The sequence below is a fragment of the Saprolegnia diclina genome (assembly GCF_000281045.1).
Source record: "Saprolegnia diclina VS20 unplaced genomic scaffold supercont1.3, whole genome shotgun sequence".
NCBI classification, from domain to species: Eukaryota; Oomycota; class Saprolegniomycetes; order Saprolegniales; family Saprolegniaceae; genus Saprolegnia; species Saprolegnia diclina.
The window spans coordinates 524,954-541,297 of NW_008246070.1; the positions used below are offsets into that span (position 1 = coordinate 524,954).

General features: G+C 59.5%; 5 protein-coding genes across 5 annotated transcripts; 3 read left to right on the forward strand and 2 right to left on the reverse strand.

Annotated features, from left to right (window-relative positions):
• Window positions 1-12: 12 nt before the first annotated feature.
• On the forward strand, window positions 13-1,044 carry SDRG_01310 (hypothetical protein; the record flags this gene model as incomplete). The annotated part of the gene is made up of 1 exon (XM_008606828.1): window positions 13-1,044. The coding sequence occupies one exon, from the start codon at window positions 13-15 to the stop codon at window positions 982-984; it is 972 nt and encodes a 323-aa protein (XP_008605050.1). The 3' UTR covers window positions 985-1,044.
• Window positions 1,045-1,123: 79 nt separating this feature from the next.
• On the reverse strand, window positions 1,124-2,885 carry SDRG_01311 (TKL protein kinase). Its single transcript, XM_008606829.1, has 2 exons — window positions 1,876-2,885; window positions 1,124-1,832 (listed from the first exon to the last, which is right to left on the reverse strand). Exons 1-2 carry the CDS (start codon window positions 2,865-2,867, stop codon window positions 1,175-1,177), a joined length of 1,650 nt encoding a protein of 549 aa, XP_008605051.1. The 5' UTR covers window positions 2,868-2,885; the 3' UTR covers window positions 1,124-1,174.
• A 299-nt stretch (window positions 2,886-3,184) lies between these two features.
• Window positions 3,185-5,133, reverse strand: SDRG_01312 (TKL protein kinase). Its single transcript, XM_008606830.1, has 2 exons — window positions 3,944-5,133; window positions 3,185-3,893 (listed from the first exon to the last, which is right to left on the reverse strand). Exons 1-2 carry the CDS (start codon window positions 5,071-5,073, stop codon window positions 3,221-3,223), a joined length of 1,803 nt encoding a protein of 600 aa, XP_008605052.1. The 5' UTR covers window positions 5,074-5,133; the 3' UTR covers window positions 3,185-3,220.
• Window positions 5,134-5,523: 390 nt separating this feature from the next.
• Window positions 5,524-8,235, forward strand: SDRG_01313 (hypothetical protein). Its single transcript, XM_008606831.1, has 9 exons — window positions 5,524-6,419; window positions 6,468-6,738; window positions 6,822-7,025; window positions 7,073-7,443; window positions 7,492-7,590; window positions 7,638-7,715; window positions 7,763-7,900; window positions 7,966-8,069; window positions 8,122-8,235. Exons 1-9 carry the CDS (start codon window positions 5,586-5,588, stop codon window positions 8,165-8,167), a joined length of 2,145 nt encoding a protein of 714 aa, XP_008605053.1. The 5' UTR covers window positions 5,524-5,585; the 3' UTR covers window positions 8,168-8,235.
• Window positions 8,236-8,313: 78 nt separating this feature from the next.
• Window positions 8,314-16,331, forward strand: SDRG_01314 (hypothetical protein). The gene is made up of 9 exons (XM_008606832.1): window positions 8,314-9,510; window positions 9,572-9,742; window positions 9,787-10,613; window positions 10,667-11,804; window positions 11,863-12,582; window positions 12,624-12,764; window positions 12,816-13,056; window positions 13,100-15,361; window positions 15,402-16,331. The coding sequence occupies exons 1-9, from the start codon at window positions 8,347-8,349 to the stop codon at window positions 16,322-16,324; spliced, it is 7,587 nt and encodes a 2,528-aa protein (XP_008605054.1). The 5' UTR covers window positions 8,314-8,346; the 3' UTR covers window positions 16,325-16,331.
• Window positions 16,332-16,344: the final 13 nt, after the last annotated feature.

Genomic DNA, 16,344 nt, shown 5'->3' on the forward strand with positions numbered 1-16,344 from the left:
CTCGGCTGGCTCATGGACATGCAAGGCTACGTGACGATGCTCTGGACGTGCGACTCGATTTTTCTTCTGAGTGCGCTCGTGCTCTGGTGTCTGACGTTCTACTTGGTGCTGCTCCAGTTTGCCTTTCTACGACATAGCGTCATCTGCAGCGTGCCCGTCTACTTGTCCAAAAACGTGATTGGTCCCGTGATTTTGCTCCTGACTTTCTACGGCAACCGCAGTCTCCAATCGCTGAGCACGTACATGTACCAGAACCCAAGCTTTGACAAAACGTACTTGGTGTACCTCGGCCCCGCCCAGCTCGCATCGATCGTTGGTATCATGACGGGGACACTGATTCAGATCTGGTTCAACCCGCGACTGGTCACGCAGACGTGGCTGCTTCTGGTGGCCAGTGTCGTCAACTGGCTTCTAGTGTTTTGCCTTGAAGCGTTTGTCGTTGCGCCCCAAAGCAACGCCGTGTCAAGCTCGTGTCGGCTCGCGACCTCGATCAACTGCTTTGCGTTTGACGCGCTTCCTCGCCTTCACGTGCTCTCGCCGCTTCTCTCGGGCGGCATCGTTTTGCTGGCGATAGCCTGCGTGTATCTCACCTCGTGGTACATCTCGTACACGGTGCGCGTACCTCGAACCAACTCGGTGCTGGCGTACCTGGGCGTGCCCAACCTGTCGTCTGTCACCACGTCGATCGAGGGATGCACCGCAACCAACTTGAACGGTGACGTGGTCCTGGACCGCGGGCTTCTTTTGATTAAGAACATGCTTCAAGTCTCGGACGCCTATGTGACGCGAACGTGCAACGTGCAGTACGAGCTCTTCTTCCGCCTGCTGCCGTCCGATCGACTCAAGCGCGTCTTCAGCCAGCTCGTCGGGTCGGTCCTCGTCGTCCACATCCATCGCGACCGCATTCAGAAAAAATCGAGCTACAAGCATTTGCACGAGCTCCAAATGGGTGCCATGCGGCATACCCCAGGGTACCTCTCGTAACCACATGAAGCGTCCTTGGCTCAGTGTCGCGGCTCGTTGTATCAAGTTGATACTTTCGCACTCGGCACGGCAGAGACTGACCAGACAATCGTTGTTGACCTTGCGCGGTCGAGCGGTCCGACCAACGAGAGCGACCTGATCGCATACACAGTGTCGATTCTTTGACGTCATAAATAGCTAGTCCCGTGGTTTACACATTCATGGTTGTACTATATCGCTGCAGCACCAACACAATGTCTCTCGCCGTCGGTCGCTGGTGCGGTTCCGTGGCGATGCAGCGCAGAATGAGCTCGACGAGCCAGGGTGCGCAGTCGGGCGGCAGCGTCGGCGTGATCGCGCCGTTGACCACGAGGCTGATGATGGCCGTGTCGACAAGCGGCTGGCCAGTGCGGGACTTGATGTCGGCGTACGGGATGCGGTGCGTCACGATTTCGGAGAGCACCATGCCAAACGAAAAGACGTCGGCGGCGACTGTATACTGGTTCTCGCTGAGCACCTCGGGCGCCATCCAGCGGTACGTGCCGACACCGACCGTCATCGTGTCGTGGCTGGACGCGAGCCGGGCGACGCCAAAGTCGCAGAGCTTGGCACCCTTGAGAGAGTCGACGAGCACGTTGCGGGACTTGAGGTCGCGGTGGATGATCTTGAGGTTATGCAAGTAGACAAGCGCTTGCGCGACGCTCAGCGCCGCGGCGACTTTGCGTGGAAGGATGTAGGTGGCAGGCGTATTTTGCACGAGGAGATCGCGCAGGTCGCCTTGGTCCATGTACTCGATGAGGAAGCAGAGTGCGTGGTCGGGTACGGTGAACGAGACGCCAATGAGCTCAGTGATGTGGCCGTGATGCAGCCTACGACAAGTAAGCTCCAAAGTCGCCGTACGGAGAAGCGGACCTTGAGAGCATCAGAATCTCGTCGACCATCGCGTACACGTCCGTCGGCACGTCGCAGCGCTCGGGCAAAAGAGCTTTGATGGCGACTCTTTGCCCTTTGTATAACCCGAGAAAGACTTGGCCGTTGGCGCCTTTTGCGATCGAGTACTGCCACGACACGTGGCCGTGCACGGAGAGCGCCATGAGCTGCGCCATCGTGTCGGCCGGCAGCAGCGCAAGTGTCGAGTTGCGTAATGAGGCAAACGCGAGCGTTGGTGACTCGAGGTCCGAGGTCGGCGAGTCGGCCGCTGCCTCTTGTGTTGAAGGGTCGATGAGAAGAGGCATGGGCGGTGATGGCCGCCGGTGCCAGCGCACAAAGAGGCCGATCGTGAGGAGGAGCCCGACAACAGCGCCGGCAACGACGATGAGAGACGAGTCGGTCGCACCGAGGGTCAGCGTCGGCGTCGCGGTCGGCGGCGGCGGCGCGTACAGCTTTTCGCAGGTGCGCATGAGGAGGGATGTGTCGCGCGAGTCGTTCGCTTTGGTGCGCGACGTCATGAGCTGCACAAAGGTGTACATGGTCGTGACGTTGCCGCCGCAGTCGTTGGCGAACGCGGTCTGGCGAATCGTCGTGTTGAGGCTCTTGCACGACGCGCACGTGTCGCTCGTCGGCGTGCCCCACTCGACCGAGTCGTACTCGTAGCACGAGTAAAAGTGGCGCGCGAACGTCTTGAACTGGCGCTTGCAACTGGGCGCGCAGATCTTGGTGAACTGCGGCCAGCGCTCAAACTGGTCGATGGTCGCGAGCGCCGGGAGGCCGCAGCCCCGACACTGCAGCCCGATCTGCGAGTAGCGGTCGAGCAGCGTGAGGCACGCCGGGTCCTTGCAGAAGGCGTCAATGTCGGTCGCCGTCACGTTGTCCTGCAGATGCAGCACGACGGGGCTGGAGCATGCGTTCTCGTCCGCGGCCGCAATGAGCCCGCGGCAGGTCTCCGCCACCTCGTCAGTGCACATGACGAAGTTCGCACTTGCGTCGCTGCCCTGATTGAGAACGCAGAAGCCTGATTTCGGCCTAATCGAAGTCCGAAGTCCCAATCTAGAACCCGCATCAGTCCGATGCTTCCACAGTGGTTTGTCCCCGAGTGGTTTTGCCCAAGTCCGCCAAGCGTCCGAGTCAGTCCGAAGACGCGCGCAGCCAGCAGCCCGCCAGCAGCCTCCGAGTCGCTCTGTGCTTGGGCGTGCAACTTGCACTCGCATTGCGAGGTATCTTGCTCGTACCTGAGTTCTGTGTGAACTCTTCCTGTGACTAGGACTAGGGTAACCGAATTGATGGAGACTAATAACCATGAGACGATAAATAGGTTAAGTTATGGGACCGCGAGCACGAGCTGTTGGTGCAGGATCGCGGCGACTTGCCTCGCACTTGGTCGGGCGTTGGCGTCGGCAGCGATACACGCCAGCGTGAGGTCGCGTGCCCAGGACGGGCAGTCGTCGGGCAGCGTCGGTGTGATCGCGCCGTTGATGACCATATTGATGATTGCCGTGTCTACAAGCGGCAGGCCGTTCTTCGACATTAGGTCCGAGTACGGAATGCGGTGCGTCAGGAGCTCCGAGAGCACCATGCCGAACGAGAAGACGTCGGCGGCGACCGTGTACTGGTTCTCGCTCAAGAGCTCCGGCGCCATCCAGCGGTACGTGCCGACGCCAGCCGTCATCGTGAGCGTCTTGGACGTATGGCGCGAGACGCCAAAGTCCGTGAGCTTGGTGCCCTTGACCGAGTCGAGGAGAACGTTGCGGGATTTGAGGTCGCGGTGGATGACCGAACTTTCATGAAGGTACACGAGGCCTTGGGCGACGCTCCACGCGCACTGGAGCTTCTCGAGCCATGGAAAGAGCGCCGCGGGATCGGCCGCCGAAAGCACCAAGAGGTCGCGGAGGTCACCGCGGTCCATAAACTCGACCAGGAACGAGAGCCGCGCGAGGGGCGCATTTCGAAGAAAGCACACGCCATAGAACGCGACAACGAACGGGCTGTCGAGTCTATGGATAGAGGATGAGTCGGCCATGTTCGAAGCGCGGGTCCGTCGCACCGGGAGAGCATTTTGATCTCGTCGACCATGGCTTGCGCCTCGTGCTGGCTCGTCCGGCCCGGAAGAAGGCACTTGATCGCGACGCGCTCGCCATTGTACTTGCCAAGGTAGACTTCGCCGTGTGCGCCTTTGGCGAGGAGCCGCGTCCGAACGACGCTGGCATCGTCGACGCGCAGCCGGTCGAGAATCGTTACGTCCGCTGGACGCAAGATGTCGCCAGACGCCCGGCCTTCGGTCGTCGGTGCACTGCCAGTGCGCGTCGTCGACCGCCCGCCCGACGACCGCGACAAGAGCCGGTTTTGGTCGATCTCGGCGGGCACGTCTTCGCGGCGCCAGCGCCGAAAGCAGCCGACGACAAGCCCCATCGCGCCGAGGCCACCAAGCACAATCACAATCAGCAGGAACGGACTCCCGGGTTTGTGGGGGGCGTCCACCATGCGCGGGGGTACCATCGAGATGTTGGCGTACTTGGCACACGTCCCAATCAAATGGTTCATGTCGAACGGCGCATTTTGGCTCGAGAGCTGGCGCTCGGCGAGCATGCGACGGATAAAGTCGACGAGGCCGCCGCACGTCGCGACGAACGAGACGTCGCTGATGGATTCGTTGACCTTGTGACAGCCCGTGCAGGCGACGCGCACCGGCGGGGCGTCGGGCGGCGCCTTCTCGTCCAAGGATTGGCAGTTGTACCACTGGTTGGCAAACTCAATGTACTGCGGCCGGCACGTGGGCGCGCAAATGTTCTGGAACTGCGGCCACCCGTCCATGTCGGCGAGCTCAAAGAAGACGGAGAGCTCGATGTCGTTGCATTGGTCGCGCGCGGCGATGAGGGCCGTGAGCTTCTTGCCGCAGCTCGGGTCGCTGCAAAAGGCGTCGAGCGACGACTCGTTCATCGCGAGCGTGCCCAACTGGAAGATCGAGTCGGCGCTGCAGCTCATGTTGATGGCAGCGCCCACGATTTGGTGGCAATTGTCGATGTGGGTCGCATTGGGCGGGCTCGTCGTCGGGGCCATCGACAGGGCCTCCTCGGACCCGCTACCATTAGCGCTGCCGAGCGCGTGCACAGCTAGCAGCAGAAGCAGCAGGCATGTGAGCCGCGGGAGGCGCAGTAGGAAGTCGGCGGCTGGCATGTGCTAAGGCGATCGCCGAATGTCCATCAAGTAGGGCGGAAATAGGAGTGCATCCCGCCGATTCCTCGCAGCCGCCCATGGCCTGTAGCAATTGATATTGTTTTACAATCGATTGTAATCTCCGGGGAAGGCCATATGACGCCGGGTTGGCAAACCTCTTTGATTCGATACGTGCCTGCTTGTCCGACTCTCTGCGCACATTACACACAGGAGCCTCAGTCCTTCCATCGCATACCTTCGAACTTCGGGTGGTTTGTCCCAGTGGGGCAAACCCCGGCAAGCCGCATGGCAAGGGTGCGGGTACATAGTGCCCATGAGGCGGACCGACGCGCACTGTCTCTATCGCGCTGGGCACAGCAGTAGCGAACAGCGACAGGAGGACGTCGTGTGGAAGCGTCAAGAGTATTTCCACTGGATCAGCCACTGGATTGCACATCTCAAACCCGTGCACGAACAGCTTGGCGCCATGGGCACGCTCGGTCGACAGGTGGTGGCGCCTTCAACCAACGCGCATGCACTTTGAGAGACTGGCAGCTCAGAGTGGTGCAGAGCCGCGTCGGAGCAATGCGGTGCATATTCGTTTTGAGAGGTTTGCCAAGAAAAAGTGCAAAGTGCCATTTTCCACCAGCAGAAAGGACGCGATGTTCACGCGGCGCGACCGGTCGTCGTCGGGGAAGATGCCCACGTGGATGTACAGCCCGACGGGCGAGACGCCGCCGCGAAGCAACAAGAGCTCGGCGGGCTCGCGTGGTGGCAGCTTTGACGCGATGAACCCGCCGTGGATGTCGTCCGAGGCAGACCCGCTTTTGCCCGACAAAGACACGTACGCCGAGATTGGCCTCGCGCGCCGGAAGCTGCTCGGGCCCACGTGCGTGCGCGGGCTCACCGACATCATCTTCTTCGTGCTCTTCGTGCTCTACTGGGTCGGCATGATCGCGCTCGGCATCGTCGCCTTTGTCCAGGACGGCCTCACGCACAAGATGCAATACTTGACCGAGCCCATGGACTACACAGGCGTTTCCTGCGGCCTCAACGCGTCCGTGTACTACCCGCTCTGGCAGAGCCACCCGGACTTTGGCGTCTGCGTCGCGTCCTGCCCGCACGCCGGCGACGAGGTCCGCCTCCACGTCCCGTGGGTCCCGTTAAACGACTCGACGACCATCACGGCGCCAGGCGCGCGGCCGGCCAACTCGACGGCAAAGGACCGCGTCGTGGTCTTTACCGCGTACGAGACGGTCGCCAACAACTTTGTGTGCGCGCCCAACGGCACGGACGCGTTCAAGGACCTTCCGCACGTCTCACAGCTCAACGACGTGATCGGACAGTACATTGGTGGCATCCGCGAGGTTGTGGCGCGCTTATACCGCCCTCTCAGTTCTTATATCTTTGTGTAGAACTGGAAGCAGCTGCTCTCGGCGTGCGGTATCGCGGTCGGCCTCGCGTGCGTCTACCTCATTGTACTCCGTTTCTTTGGCTGCCTCGTCCTCGGTCTCTCGGTCGTCGGCGTCCAAGTCGCGCTCATCCTTGCCGCTGTCCAAGCGTGGCTCTTCTCGGCCAACAGCGACGCGTTTGACCGCGCAACGCAGAACGCGTTCTTGGTGCTCGCCGTGCTCTTGCTCTGCGGCGCGATCCTCTTCTTCTTCATCGTCGTGCTCATGGTGCAGCGTACGTCTTATCTGCTCGTTGCCCAAATTTCCAGAAATTTTGGGACGATTTTCAACATTTTTGTGATGTTCGCGGTCTTGTAGGACTCGTCCTCGCGGGAAAATTCATGGTCTTTGGCACGCGCGTGCTGTACCAGCTACCGAAATTGCTGCTGCTGCCCTTCTTCCACACGTTTCTGCTCTTCCTCGTCTTTATCTGGGGTCTCGCCGTCACCGTCTGCCTCTTTGGCGCCGGTGAGACGGTCCAACTCGAAGAGACACTGCGTCTTCCGGGGTCCACCGAGACTGGTCTGCGCGCTCAATGCATCCAAATGAGATATAAATTCTATGGCTAGTCACCGTGCTCGTCGCGTCCTTTCAGCGCAGCCCGATGCTCCGGTGGTTCTTCCTCTACCACGCGTTTGGCATCTACTGGGCGATCACGACGATCTTGAGTCTGACAGAGATGACGACCGCGATGGCGGTCTCGCTCTGGTACTTCTCGCCGATCGACAAGGCGACAAAAGAAAAGACGTTTGAAGTCGACGACCCGGTCAAGTACGCGCTCGAGGGCATCGCTGGCAACCACCTCGGCACGGCCGCGCTCAGCGCGCTCGTGGTCGCACCGATCCGCTACGTGCGCAACTTTTTCATGTATATTGAAGACGTCCAGGACAACGAGAGCCTCGGGAGCGGCGTCGCGAGTGTGTTTTCGACGCTCTTTTGTGTACATTTTTGGTTTCAACTGTGGACAAGTTGTCATGTATTTGTCTAGTGCTGCATTTGGTGCTTCAAGTCGTTTGTGATCTTCATCTCGAAAGAAGCGTCGTTCGTGACCGCGATGCAAGGCTCGAGCTTCTACAGCGCGGCCAAGGTCCCACGACTCAATCACGTCATCTCACACGATGCTGGCATGCGTAGGTGGCCCACTCCCTCATTACGTCGCACCTCCTGCGCATCGGGTCGATCAACCGCATTGGCAACGCCAGCGTCCTCCTCGTACAGCCAGCTGCACGGATCTGGTGTATCAAGTTTCGTCGCTGTAGGGCAAAGTCATCATTTGCTCGGGCGCGTGCTTGGCCGCGTACATCTTTATGGAAGCCGACGACACGTGGACCAACATGACGATCCCGATGCTCTCGATCGCGCTCTTTTCGTATGCGATTGCCCACACGTTCATGTCGGTACGTCATCTCTCCTCCGGAGTTGAGTTCCAATTTGAGAATGGGCTATTGAACGCATTGTGTAGCTCTACGAGACGACCATCAACGTGCTGCTATTGAGCTTTACGCTGGATGAAGTCACGCACGGCGGTCGCGGCAAGGCGCAGTTTGCCGAGCCTGATTTCGTCAAGTCCGTCTTTTATTGATTACATGGAGACTAACTAATTTATGGTTTTGACTAGGGCGGTCAACGACAATTTGCGTCCCAAGTGGCAAATCGTCTTGTAAGCAGTGTAGAGCCAAGTCGGAGCTTCTTGCTCGTCTAAGCCAAAAAACGTCATTCTACACTTTACAAACTAGCGTGCGATGATGGCGGCAGTTGGGGCAGGGGTTTCGAAAATGTTTTTTTTGTAATTTTAGCCAGTGCGTTTCCCGCCCATTCCAGGATCCACCGAACGCGACGACAAATGATGCTGTGGTCCAACCTCCGGGGGTATCTCCAGCGCAAGGCCACCGAGCTGCGCTTTGGGAACCGGTCGCGGCCGCCGCGTCGGCGAGTGCACCGCGTCGTCGCCCGCCGCAAGTATGGGCATCTGCGCGAGTTTCTCTACGTCCTGTTCTACAATTTCCAGCTCCTCTGCTACCTCTTTTTCATTCCACTCCGGCTCGGCTTTGTGTTTGACCCGTTCGTGAGCCACGCCGACCCGCATTTCGACGCGAACGACGGGCTCTTTTATGTCGTCGACGTCGTCACTGACGTCTTTGGGCTCGTCAACTTTTACTTCCTCTCGCGCTACCACCGCGGCTTGTACAACCGCCCGATGAGCTTCTCGCAGCACTCGTCGCATACAACAACGGCGACGCGCGCACCGGGGCGCCTCGCGAGTATGGCGGCGCGCGCCACCAACGAAAAGGCCGTCAAGCCCGAGTCCGGTCCGATTGCAGCGCGCCACTTGCACTTTATGGGCACCGTCTCGGGGCGCAGCCTCGCGCATATCTCGCGCTTCCAGCTGCTGCTCGAAGCCGCCGCGCTCATCCCGTTTGAGTTTGTGTGCTTCGCGGCGTTTGGCATCAACGGCCTCCACCTCGCGCGCATCCCCAAGCTGCTCCGACTGCACAACGGCCGGCGCTGCCTCGCGGCGCTCAAGACCGTCCTCTCGCGCTACCAGTGCTTTGCGCGGCTCAACAACACGCCGGTATCCTTCCTCGTCATGCTCATGGTCACGCACTTCTCGCTCTTCCACCTCGTGAGCGCTGCCTACATGCTGCTAGCGCACGTCGAGTGCGGTGTGCACTTGGACCAATGCGAAGGGGGCGGTGGCGCCAGCAGCGGTGGCCATCGGCAGCTCAGCGGCGGCGGGGCGTCGCTCGCAGTGGGCACACCCACGTGCTGGGTGCTCCAAGGCCAGCTCCAAGGTGGCCACATCTGGGACCAGTACATTCGGACGCTCGTGACGGTCGCGTTTGGCGACGCGTTTGCGTACACGTACGCCGAAGGCTGCTTTGGCATCTTGATCCAGCTCCTTCGCGCGCTCATGAGTTGCGCGATCATTGGCGGGTTCGAGCTCGTGTTTGGCCACTACAACTCACGCCGAAGTACGTATGTGGCCTTGCTGGAAGACGCGCGCACGGTACGTGCTTGCATCCATTCGTCAAGCGTGGACAATGCGTATTCATTATGTCTCTACCTAGTATACGCAGTCGCGCAAGCTGCCCGAGAACCTCCGCATCAAAATTCTCGGGTATTTCGACTACTTTTGGCGCGTCCAGCTCGGGATTCTCGAAAACAACGTGATTGCGTCGCTGCCGGCGCACTTCCAGATGCAATGCACCCAAGTGCTCAAAGCGTCGCTCATCAGCAAGGTACGTGTGCGATTACGCGTGCATGGCGGACCTACGAGGGGTAGGTGTATTTCTTGACCAAGGAAAGTGCCAATGTGATCCAGAACCTCGCGTCGCTTTTGACGTCGCAGGTGTTTATGCCCATGGACTGGATCACCAAGACGGTGCATTTTCGCGAAATGTACCTCATTGCGCGCGGCAAGGTCTTCCTCGTCGACGACAATCAGAAAATCATCTCCAAGCTCACGCAAGGCGACGCATTTGGCGAGATCACGCTCTTTGTCGAGAACGCGTTTGCGTACAAGGCGCTGGCCGAGACGTTTTGCGAGCTCTACCAGCTCAACACGGACGTGTTCCATACGGTCATTGACGCCTACTACACCGAGACAGCGGTCGCAGCGCAACGCAAAACCGAGTGGCGCGACGCTATCGAGGCGCGCGACCACCAAATGCTCAAGACGCAAAAGCTGCTCAACCAAGGCGAGACGCTGCAGAGCGTCATGCGCCACGCCCAGTCCAAATCTGGTCGGTGGGTGCTGCCGCACTCCAAGTTTCGCAGCTTCTGGTCGATGCTGCACCTTTGCAGCCTCATCTACATGGCGGTCGAAATTCCGTACAAGCTCATCTTTCGCACCGCAGAAAACATCGACACGTCGACCAGCGTCACGCTGGTGTTCGTCGCCAGCGTTCTCAACGAGTTCTTTTACGTTCTGACCATCACGTTCGAAGCGCGGTACTTCGCCTTCCTCGATACGTCCTCGGTCGTCACCACGGCGCCCGTGACGGACCCGGACTTGATCTTTGCGCACTACAAGGAGTCGAACGCGTGGCGCTACGACCTCATCGCGATCCTTCCGATCGCCATCATCGGCGACGCTCTGCCCTATGAATGGTACGTATATGCCACCTGTGATGATCAGGCGCGGACGTCGTATGTTTGTATAGGAGCGCGCTTGTCCTCTACCTTCGACTCTTTCGGCTCTTACGGCTCGTACGCTTGCGCCAGCTGCAAGACGTGCTTTCCGGTGTCCTCGAAGAACACCGCGTGTCATCAGCACTCCAAACCGTCGTGTACCTCTCGCTCGGAGTCCTCCTCGTCACGCACGTTGCGGGCTGCCTCTGGTTTTTGATTGCCAATGTCCAGACGCCGCACGCGGCCGCAGAGGCGACGCACTGGACGTCCAGCGAGATCACGCGCGCGCGCTGCTCGCACGACGGCGGCATCTTTGCCAACTGCACGTGGTTCCTCTACGACCAAGTGCACCATCCGCACAACTCCGAGTACGCGCGGGCGCTGCTTTGGTCGGTCGTCTCGCTCACCACTGTCGGGTTTGGGCCCATCCTTCCGTTCTCGACGGCCGAGTACACGTACGCCTGTCTGTGGTTTTACGTGTCGTGCCTCATCAACTTTGGCGTCATTGGCGCCATCTCGAGCGCGATCGCACAAATGATGGCCAACGAGAATCGAAGTCAGGACCGACTGATGCAAATCAACCGGTTTATGCGCTACCGCAGCGTGTCGCCGCTCGTGCAGCACCAAGTGCGCCGGTACTACAAGAACCAGTGGGTGCGCGAGAAGGGCGTCAACGAGGAAGCCTTTTTGACCATCTTACCCGACAACCTCCAGCACGAGATCCTCACGTTTCTGCACGCGCAGACGTTTGAGCGCATGGCGATCTTTGACGGCGTCAGCGACGAGTGCAAGCAGATCATTGCCACGATCATTCGCCATGAGACGTACCAAGCGGGCGACGTCATTGCCCACCAAGGCGACATGGGCGCCGACCTGTACGTCGTCCGGAATGGCACGGTCGAAGTCTTTGAGAAGACGACGCCGATCCAAGTGCTCCATGCCGGCGCGTGCTTTGGCGAGGCCAACTTTGTGCTCGAGATTCCATATGCGATGAGCATTCGCGCCATGACAGCGACCGAACTCAGCGTCTTGCGCCGCCACGAGTTTGAGCAAATCATCAAGTTTTACCCCGAAGAGTGGGAAATCATCTACGAACAAGGCATCGAAGTCCACGAGAGTGTGGACGCGGCGTGGTCAACGATCAAGGCGAATCTGACTCGCGACAAGATTGTGCGTTCTCTCTACTTAGACCGAGATCATGCAGCTCACGACCACATGTGGTATCTAGGTGAGCTTTGCGAAAAGCACGACAACGCTCTTTGTGATGCCACCGCGCGACGCCGGCGTCATCCCGCCGCAGAGCCGCGTTCGGCGCGTCTGGGAAGCCGTCGTCGTGCTCCTCATGGTCTACAACGCGGTCCAAATCATCTTTCGAATCTCGTTCCTCCGGCGCCCAAGCGACGCGGCGCACACGCTCTTGACGGCTCTCGACTACCTCTGCGACGTCATCTTCCTCGTCGACATCTACCTCAAGTACAACCACTTCACATACGACAATGAGAGTGGCGGGAACCTCTCCCGGTCCGAGAGCCGACAGCACTATCGCTCGCACTACCTTGTGTACGATGTCGCGGCGAGTGCCCCTATTTACTATGTCGGCGACCCGTTCACGATGACGCTGTGTCGCCTGCCGCGGCTCCTCCGGTGTCTGCAGCTACCCGAGCTCATCGACGCGATCCAGCTCGGACTCCAAGAGCGATTCGTCTCAGCGCGCGTCACGGCCGGGCTCCGCCTCTCAAGGCTGCTCTTGATCCTGACGATCTTTGCGCACTATACCGGCGCCTTCTTCTTCATCATCTCGAGCCCTGATGGGTATCTTCCGCACACGGAGGACTTGCTGCTGGAGAACGAGGTCATGGAGTGGCACCTCAAAGACCCTATTATCAAAGAGTATCCTGGCAACGCGCTCGTCGTGTACTTGCGCACGCTGTACTGGGCAGTCACGGCCGTACGTTCACATTCTGAGTCTGAGTCTGATTCTGATTGCAGGTCACGGCGACGGACTACCGCGACATTGATCCGATCACGAATATTCCGACGTACTACACGTCGATCACGTGCTTTGCAGGCTTCTTCTTTGTCGGCCAAGTGATTGGGCGACTCACGTCGATCATTGCCAACATGGACAAGGTTGGTCCACGAGCCATTTTCAAATGTGTCTCATCGCTCTTCGATTACTAGGAAGCCCACGAATTTGAGCTGCGCATCGACAACTACAACGAGTATGGCCGATCGCAGAAGCTGCCCAAGTTTCTCCTCGAGCGCGGCCACGAGTACTTTGAGTTTCAGTTTGAGTGCACCCGTGGCATGGAGGCCGATACCATCTTTGCGGACCTTCCGCATTCGCTCCGACTCAAGCTGTACTTTGATTTATACGGAAAACGACTCCGCGAGATTTCTCTTTTCCTCTCGTTCGACGCTGGTATCCATGTGCCTGTCTCACCACGCTAACGTCCACGTCGTAGCATCGTTGGCAGCGATTGCCGAGCGCCTCTTCCCCGTGCTCTATTTGCCCCACGACAATATTCTCGTCGAGGGCGGCACTGGCGTCTCGCTCTTCATCATGAACCAAGGTCGCGCCGAGCAGTACGTGCGTGCGTGCAACCTCGTGGTCGCGGCCGTGCCCGAGGGCTGCCTCTTTGGCGAAGTCGCCTTCTTCATGCCCGACCTCACGCACCTCACCTCCGTGCGCGCGTCAACGTGCTGCGAGGTCTTCCGACTCGAGCGCGCCGACTGGCTCGCTCTCTGGCCCGACGATCGCCGCAGCGAACTCGAGGCCGAGATCAGCCCGCAACTCGTTGCGAAGCACGAGTACCTCAAGGTCGCCCTCACCAATATCTTGACCAACTTGACGTACGTGGATGGCGTCTCGAGCCCCAACCAAAAGGCGCGCAAGCACATGATGAGCAACAACCTCCGCCGGCTCTCGTCGTACGGCCAGCGCCGGCTCAACGTCATGCGCACGACGCTGCACACGCTGCGGTTTAAAAAATCCAACACCAGTCGCGTGCTGCCAGTGGCGAACGATGCCGAGCCCAATGATGTTGGACCCGAACGCCGTCTGAGTCGCCAGAAAGTAAAAGGCCGGAGCTTCCGCGAGCGCAGCATGAGCGTCATCCAGCAAAAGATCCAGGCCGTGAAAACCACGAGCGAGCTCCGGAAAAAGCTGATTGCCGACCAGCGCCGGCGGGAGCAGCGCACGGCCGTGATCATGCGCAGTCTCACGCGCCAGGAGGAGGACATGGACGACTTGGACGAAGACGAGCTCGACGACGACGACGACGAGAACGACGACGAGGCAAACCACCAGGCGACGAACAACCATGGTGCAAGCACAGGACGTGTGGTCGACGCTGGCCTGGTCATGCACCGCAGCTCGTGGGTCGAGTCGCGTGATAAGGTGCTTGAAGTCGGCTCGACACCAGAGGTGACGCCACGCATCGAAGACATTTTGTCCGACAAGCGCCAAACGAGCGGACACTTTGACCACCTCGACGTGCTTCGCCGGGCTTCGCTGCGGCTCCAGACACCGATCAAGGGGTCCGAGGCGGCGCGCATCTCGATCTGGGCCGAAGTCAAGATGCCGCCGTGGTGGACACATCCGCACTCGACGTTTCGCGCGTCATGGGACCAACTGCTTTTCGGTATCACGCTCTATTACGCAATCGCGCTCCCGCTGCGCGCGTGCTTTGTGCACGGCGTCCTCCTCCACGACGTGCATGGCGTCGACACGTGGATATACACCGAGTACCTCTTGGATGTCCTCAGCCTCATCGACGTTGTTTTGCGCTGGGGCTATTTCTGCCGCATGATTCGCGGCGAGCTCGAGTCCGACCCGACCTTGCTTCGCGCCGAGTACTTTCACAAGGACGGGTATGTATATGACGTGATCGCTGCCGTCCCCTTTGAGCTCTTTGCGCTCGTGATTCCGTCGAGCGTCTGGGGCGACGCGTATCCGCTCGTGCATTCGGTGTCGCTCCTCCGGCTCAACAAGCTCGCGCGGCTTGTGCACGTGCCTGCTTACAGCACCAAAGCCCGCGAGCTCCTCACACTGCGCTTCAAGTCGATCTCGTGGCTCGGCCTCTTTCTTTCGTTTCTCAACATTTGGGGCATCTTCCTTCTCTGCGGGCACTGGATCGCGTGCATTTGGTACTACGTGAGTCTCCATAGCTCGTTGACTTCGCCGTCGACGCTCGTGTCCGCCGGCCACGTCTCGTTCGCAGAGCCATTGAGCGTCGCGTACCTCCGGACCTACTACTTTGCGGCAACGACGCTCACGTCGGTGGCGTTCGGCGACTCGCGCGCGACGACACTGATGGAGACCATCGTGACCATTGGCCTCGTCTTTGTCGGCTTGCTCGCATACGGCATTCTCACCGGCGGCCTCTCGGAGATTTTCGAGGAAGAGTTCAAAAACTTGGTCAAATTCGAAGACCACCTCGGCGTCGTCTCGACGTTCCTCGTGCACCGGCAGTTTCCGCGGCCTGTGATCCTCCAGATCATGGAGTACTTTCGCATGCTCTGGGAGCGCAGCGAGGGCATTGTCGAGAACAAAGCCCTCGCGCCGCTCTCGAGCGCGATCCGCGAGGACATTGCGGTGTACGTCAAGCGCGATTTGATCACCAAGGTCCAGCTCTTTGCCGAGTGCGACCAGGACTTTACGCGCGCGATCGTCGCTATGCTCCAAGCCGAGTTTTACGTTGCCAAAGACGTCATCATCCGCGAAGGTAATTTTGGCTGAGGTCCATCACCTTATATCGTTGATAGGGGACTACGAACGGTCCATGTACTTTATTCACATGGGCTTCATCCTCGTGACCAACAACGCCAAGAGCTATGAAGTTGTCAAGCAGAAAGGCGACTACTTTGGCGAGCGCAGTCTCTTGCACAACACGCCGCGGAGTGCAACGTGCTCGGCGATCTCCAACTGCGAAATGTACATTCTCGAACACAGCGCGTACGAGTATACGCTCGAGCGCTTCCCGGAATACCGCGCGCGGAACCTCAAGAACTGGTGCTCGGTGCCGCTCCTGCCAACGACGCAGTCGATGACGTCGGTGCAGGACGACGAGAGCGAGACTGTCGGGCCCTCGTCGGCCATGCTGCCCGAAATGGCGTCGGTCGCGGAAGAGCCGCTGTCGTCGCCCAAGCAATCCGAGCACGAAGAGGTCGACCCGAACGAGAAGATCCGCCGCCTCTCCAACATTAGCCAACTGCACTCGTTCTCTCGGCGCCCCATGTACCATGATGGGACCCCAATATCAGTCATGACCCGCGCACCGTCACTCAAGAAGCTCGTACACGCAGCAAGCCACTTGGACCTCGTGTCCGAGGTGCCCGAGGAGAGCATGCCTCGGTCGTCGTCGGCCGCAACACTCGTGACGCGGCAGGGGCTGCCACGATATGGCAGTCGCAGTCAAAGTCCAAAGAACAGCGGGTGGTCGCAGTCGCCGCCGCCTGAAGCTGAGAGCCACGACCGGCCCATGACGCCGATCGAGCCGATGCTCGGCGCAACGTCGTCGAACGGTGTGGTGCGCGTCAACGCTGCGGCCGCGGCTCGTCACTTGCTACGGAGCCGCACCGAGCCCCGACTGATTGGACAAACGCGCCCGCGGCAGCTCCAGCGGTCGTCGACCGACTCGAACATTGCATTTGCCGATCGGCGTAGTCGACACCTCTTGCGTAAATAAAGTAGCGTATTTATTCTTTC

What these genes read in the sequence shown, in the direction of transcription:
- SDRG_01311 (XM_008606829.1), bottom strand. Translation starts at nt 2,867, where the DNA reads ATGTGCACTGACGAGGTGGCGGAGACCTGCCGCGGGCTCATTGCGGCC. An exon ending in GAGATTCTGATGCTCTCAAG is followed by an intron (nt 1,833 to 1,875) that starts GTCCGCTTCTCC and finishes TACTTGTCGTAG; the next exon opens with GCTGCATCACGGCCACATCA.
- SDRG_01312 (XM_008606830.1), bottom strand. Translation starts at nt 5,073, where the DNA reads ATGCCAGCCGCCGACTTCCTACTGCGCCTCCCGCGGCTCACATGCCTG. An exon ending in GAGATCAAAATGCTCTCCCG is followed by an intron (nt 3,894 to 3,943) that starts GTGCGACGGACC and finishes CTCTATCCATAG; the next exon opens with ACTCGACAGCCCGTTCGTTG.
- SDRG_01313 (XM_008606831.1), top strand. Translation starts at nt 5,586, where the DNA reads ATGCACTTTGAGAGACTGGCAGCTCAGAGTGGTGCAGAGCCGCGTCGG. An exon ending in CGTCGTGCTCATGGTGCAGC is followed by an intron (nt 6,739 to 6,821) that starts GTACGTCTTATC and finishes GCGGTCTTGTAG; the next exon opens with GACTCGTCCTCGCGGGAAAA. An exon ending in GCTTCTACAGCGCGGCCAAG is followed by an intron (nt 7,591 to 7,637) that starts GTCCCACGACTC and finishes TGGCATGCGTAG; the next exon opens with GTGGCCCACTCCCTCATTAC.
- SDRG_01314 (XM_008606832.1), top strand. Translation starts at nt 8,347, where the DNA reads ATGATGCTGTGGTCCAACCTCCGGGGGTATCTCCAGCGCAAGGCCACC. An exon ending in GACGCTCTGCCCTATGAATG is followed by an intron (nt 10,614 to 10,666) that starts GTACGTATATGC and finishes ATGTTTGTATAG; the next exon opens with GAGCGCGCTTGTCCTCTACC. An exon ending in AGACGTCATCATCCGCGAAG is followed by an intron (nt 15,362 to 15,401) that starts GTAATTTTGGCT and finishes TATCGTTGATAG; the next exon opens with GGGACTACGAACGGTCCATG.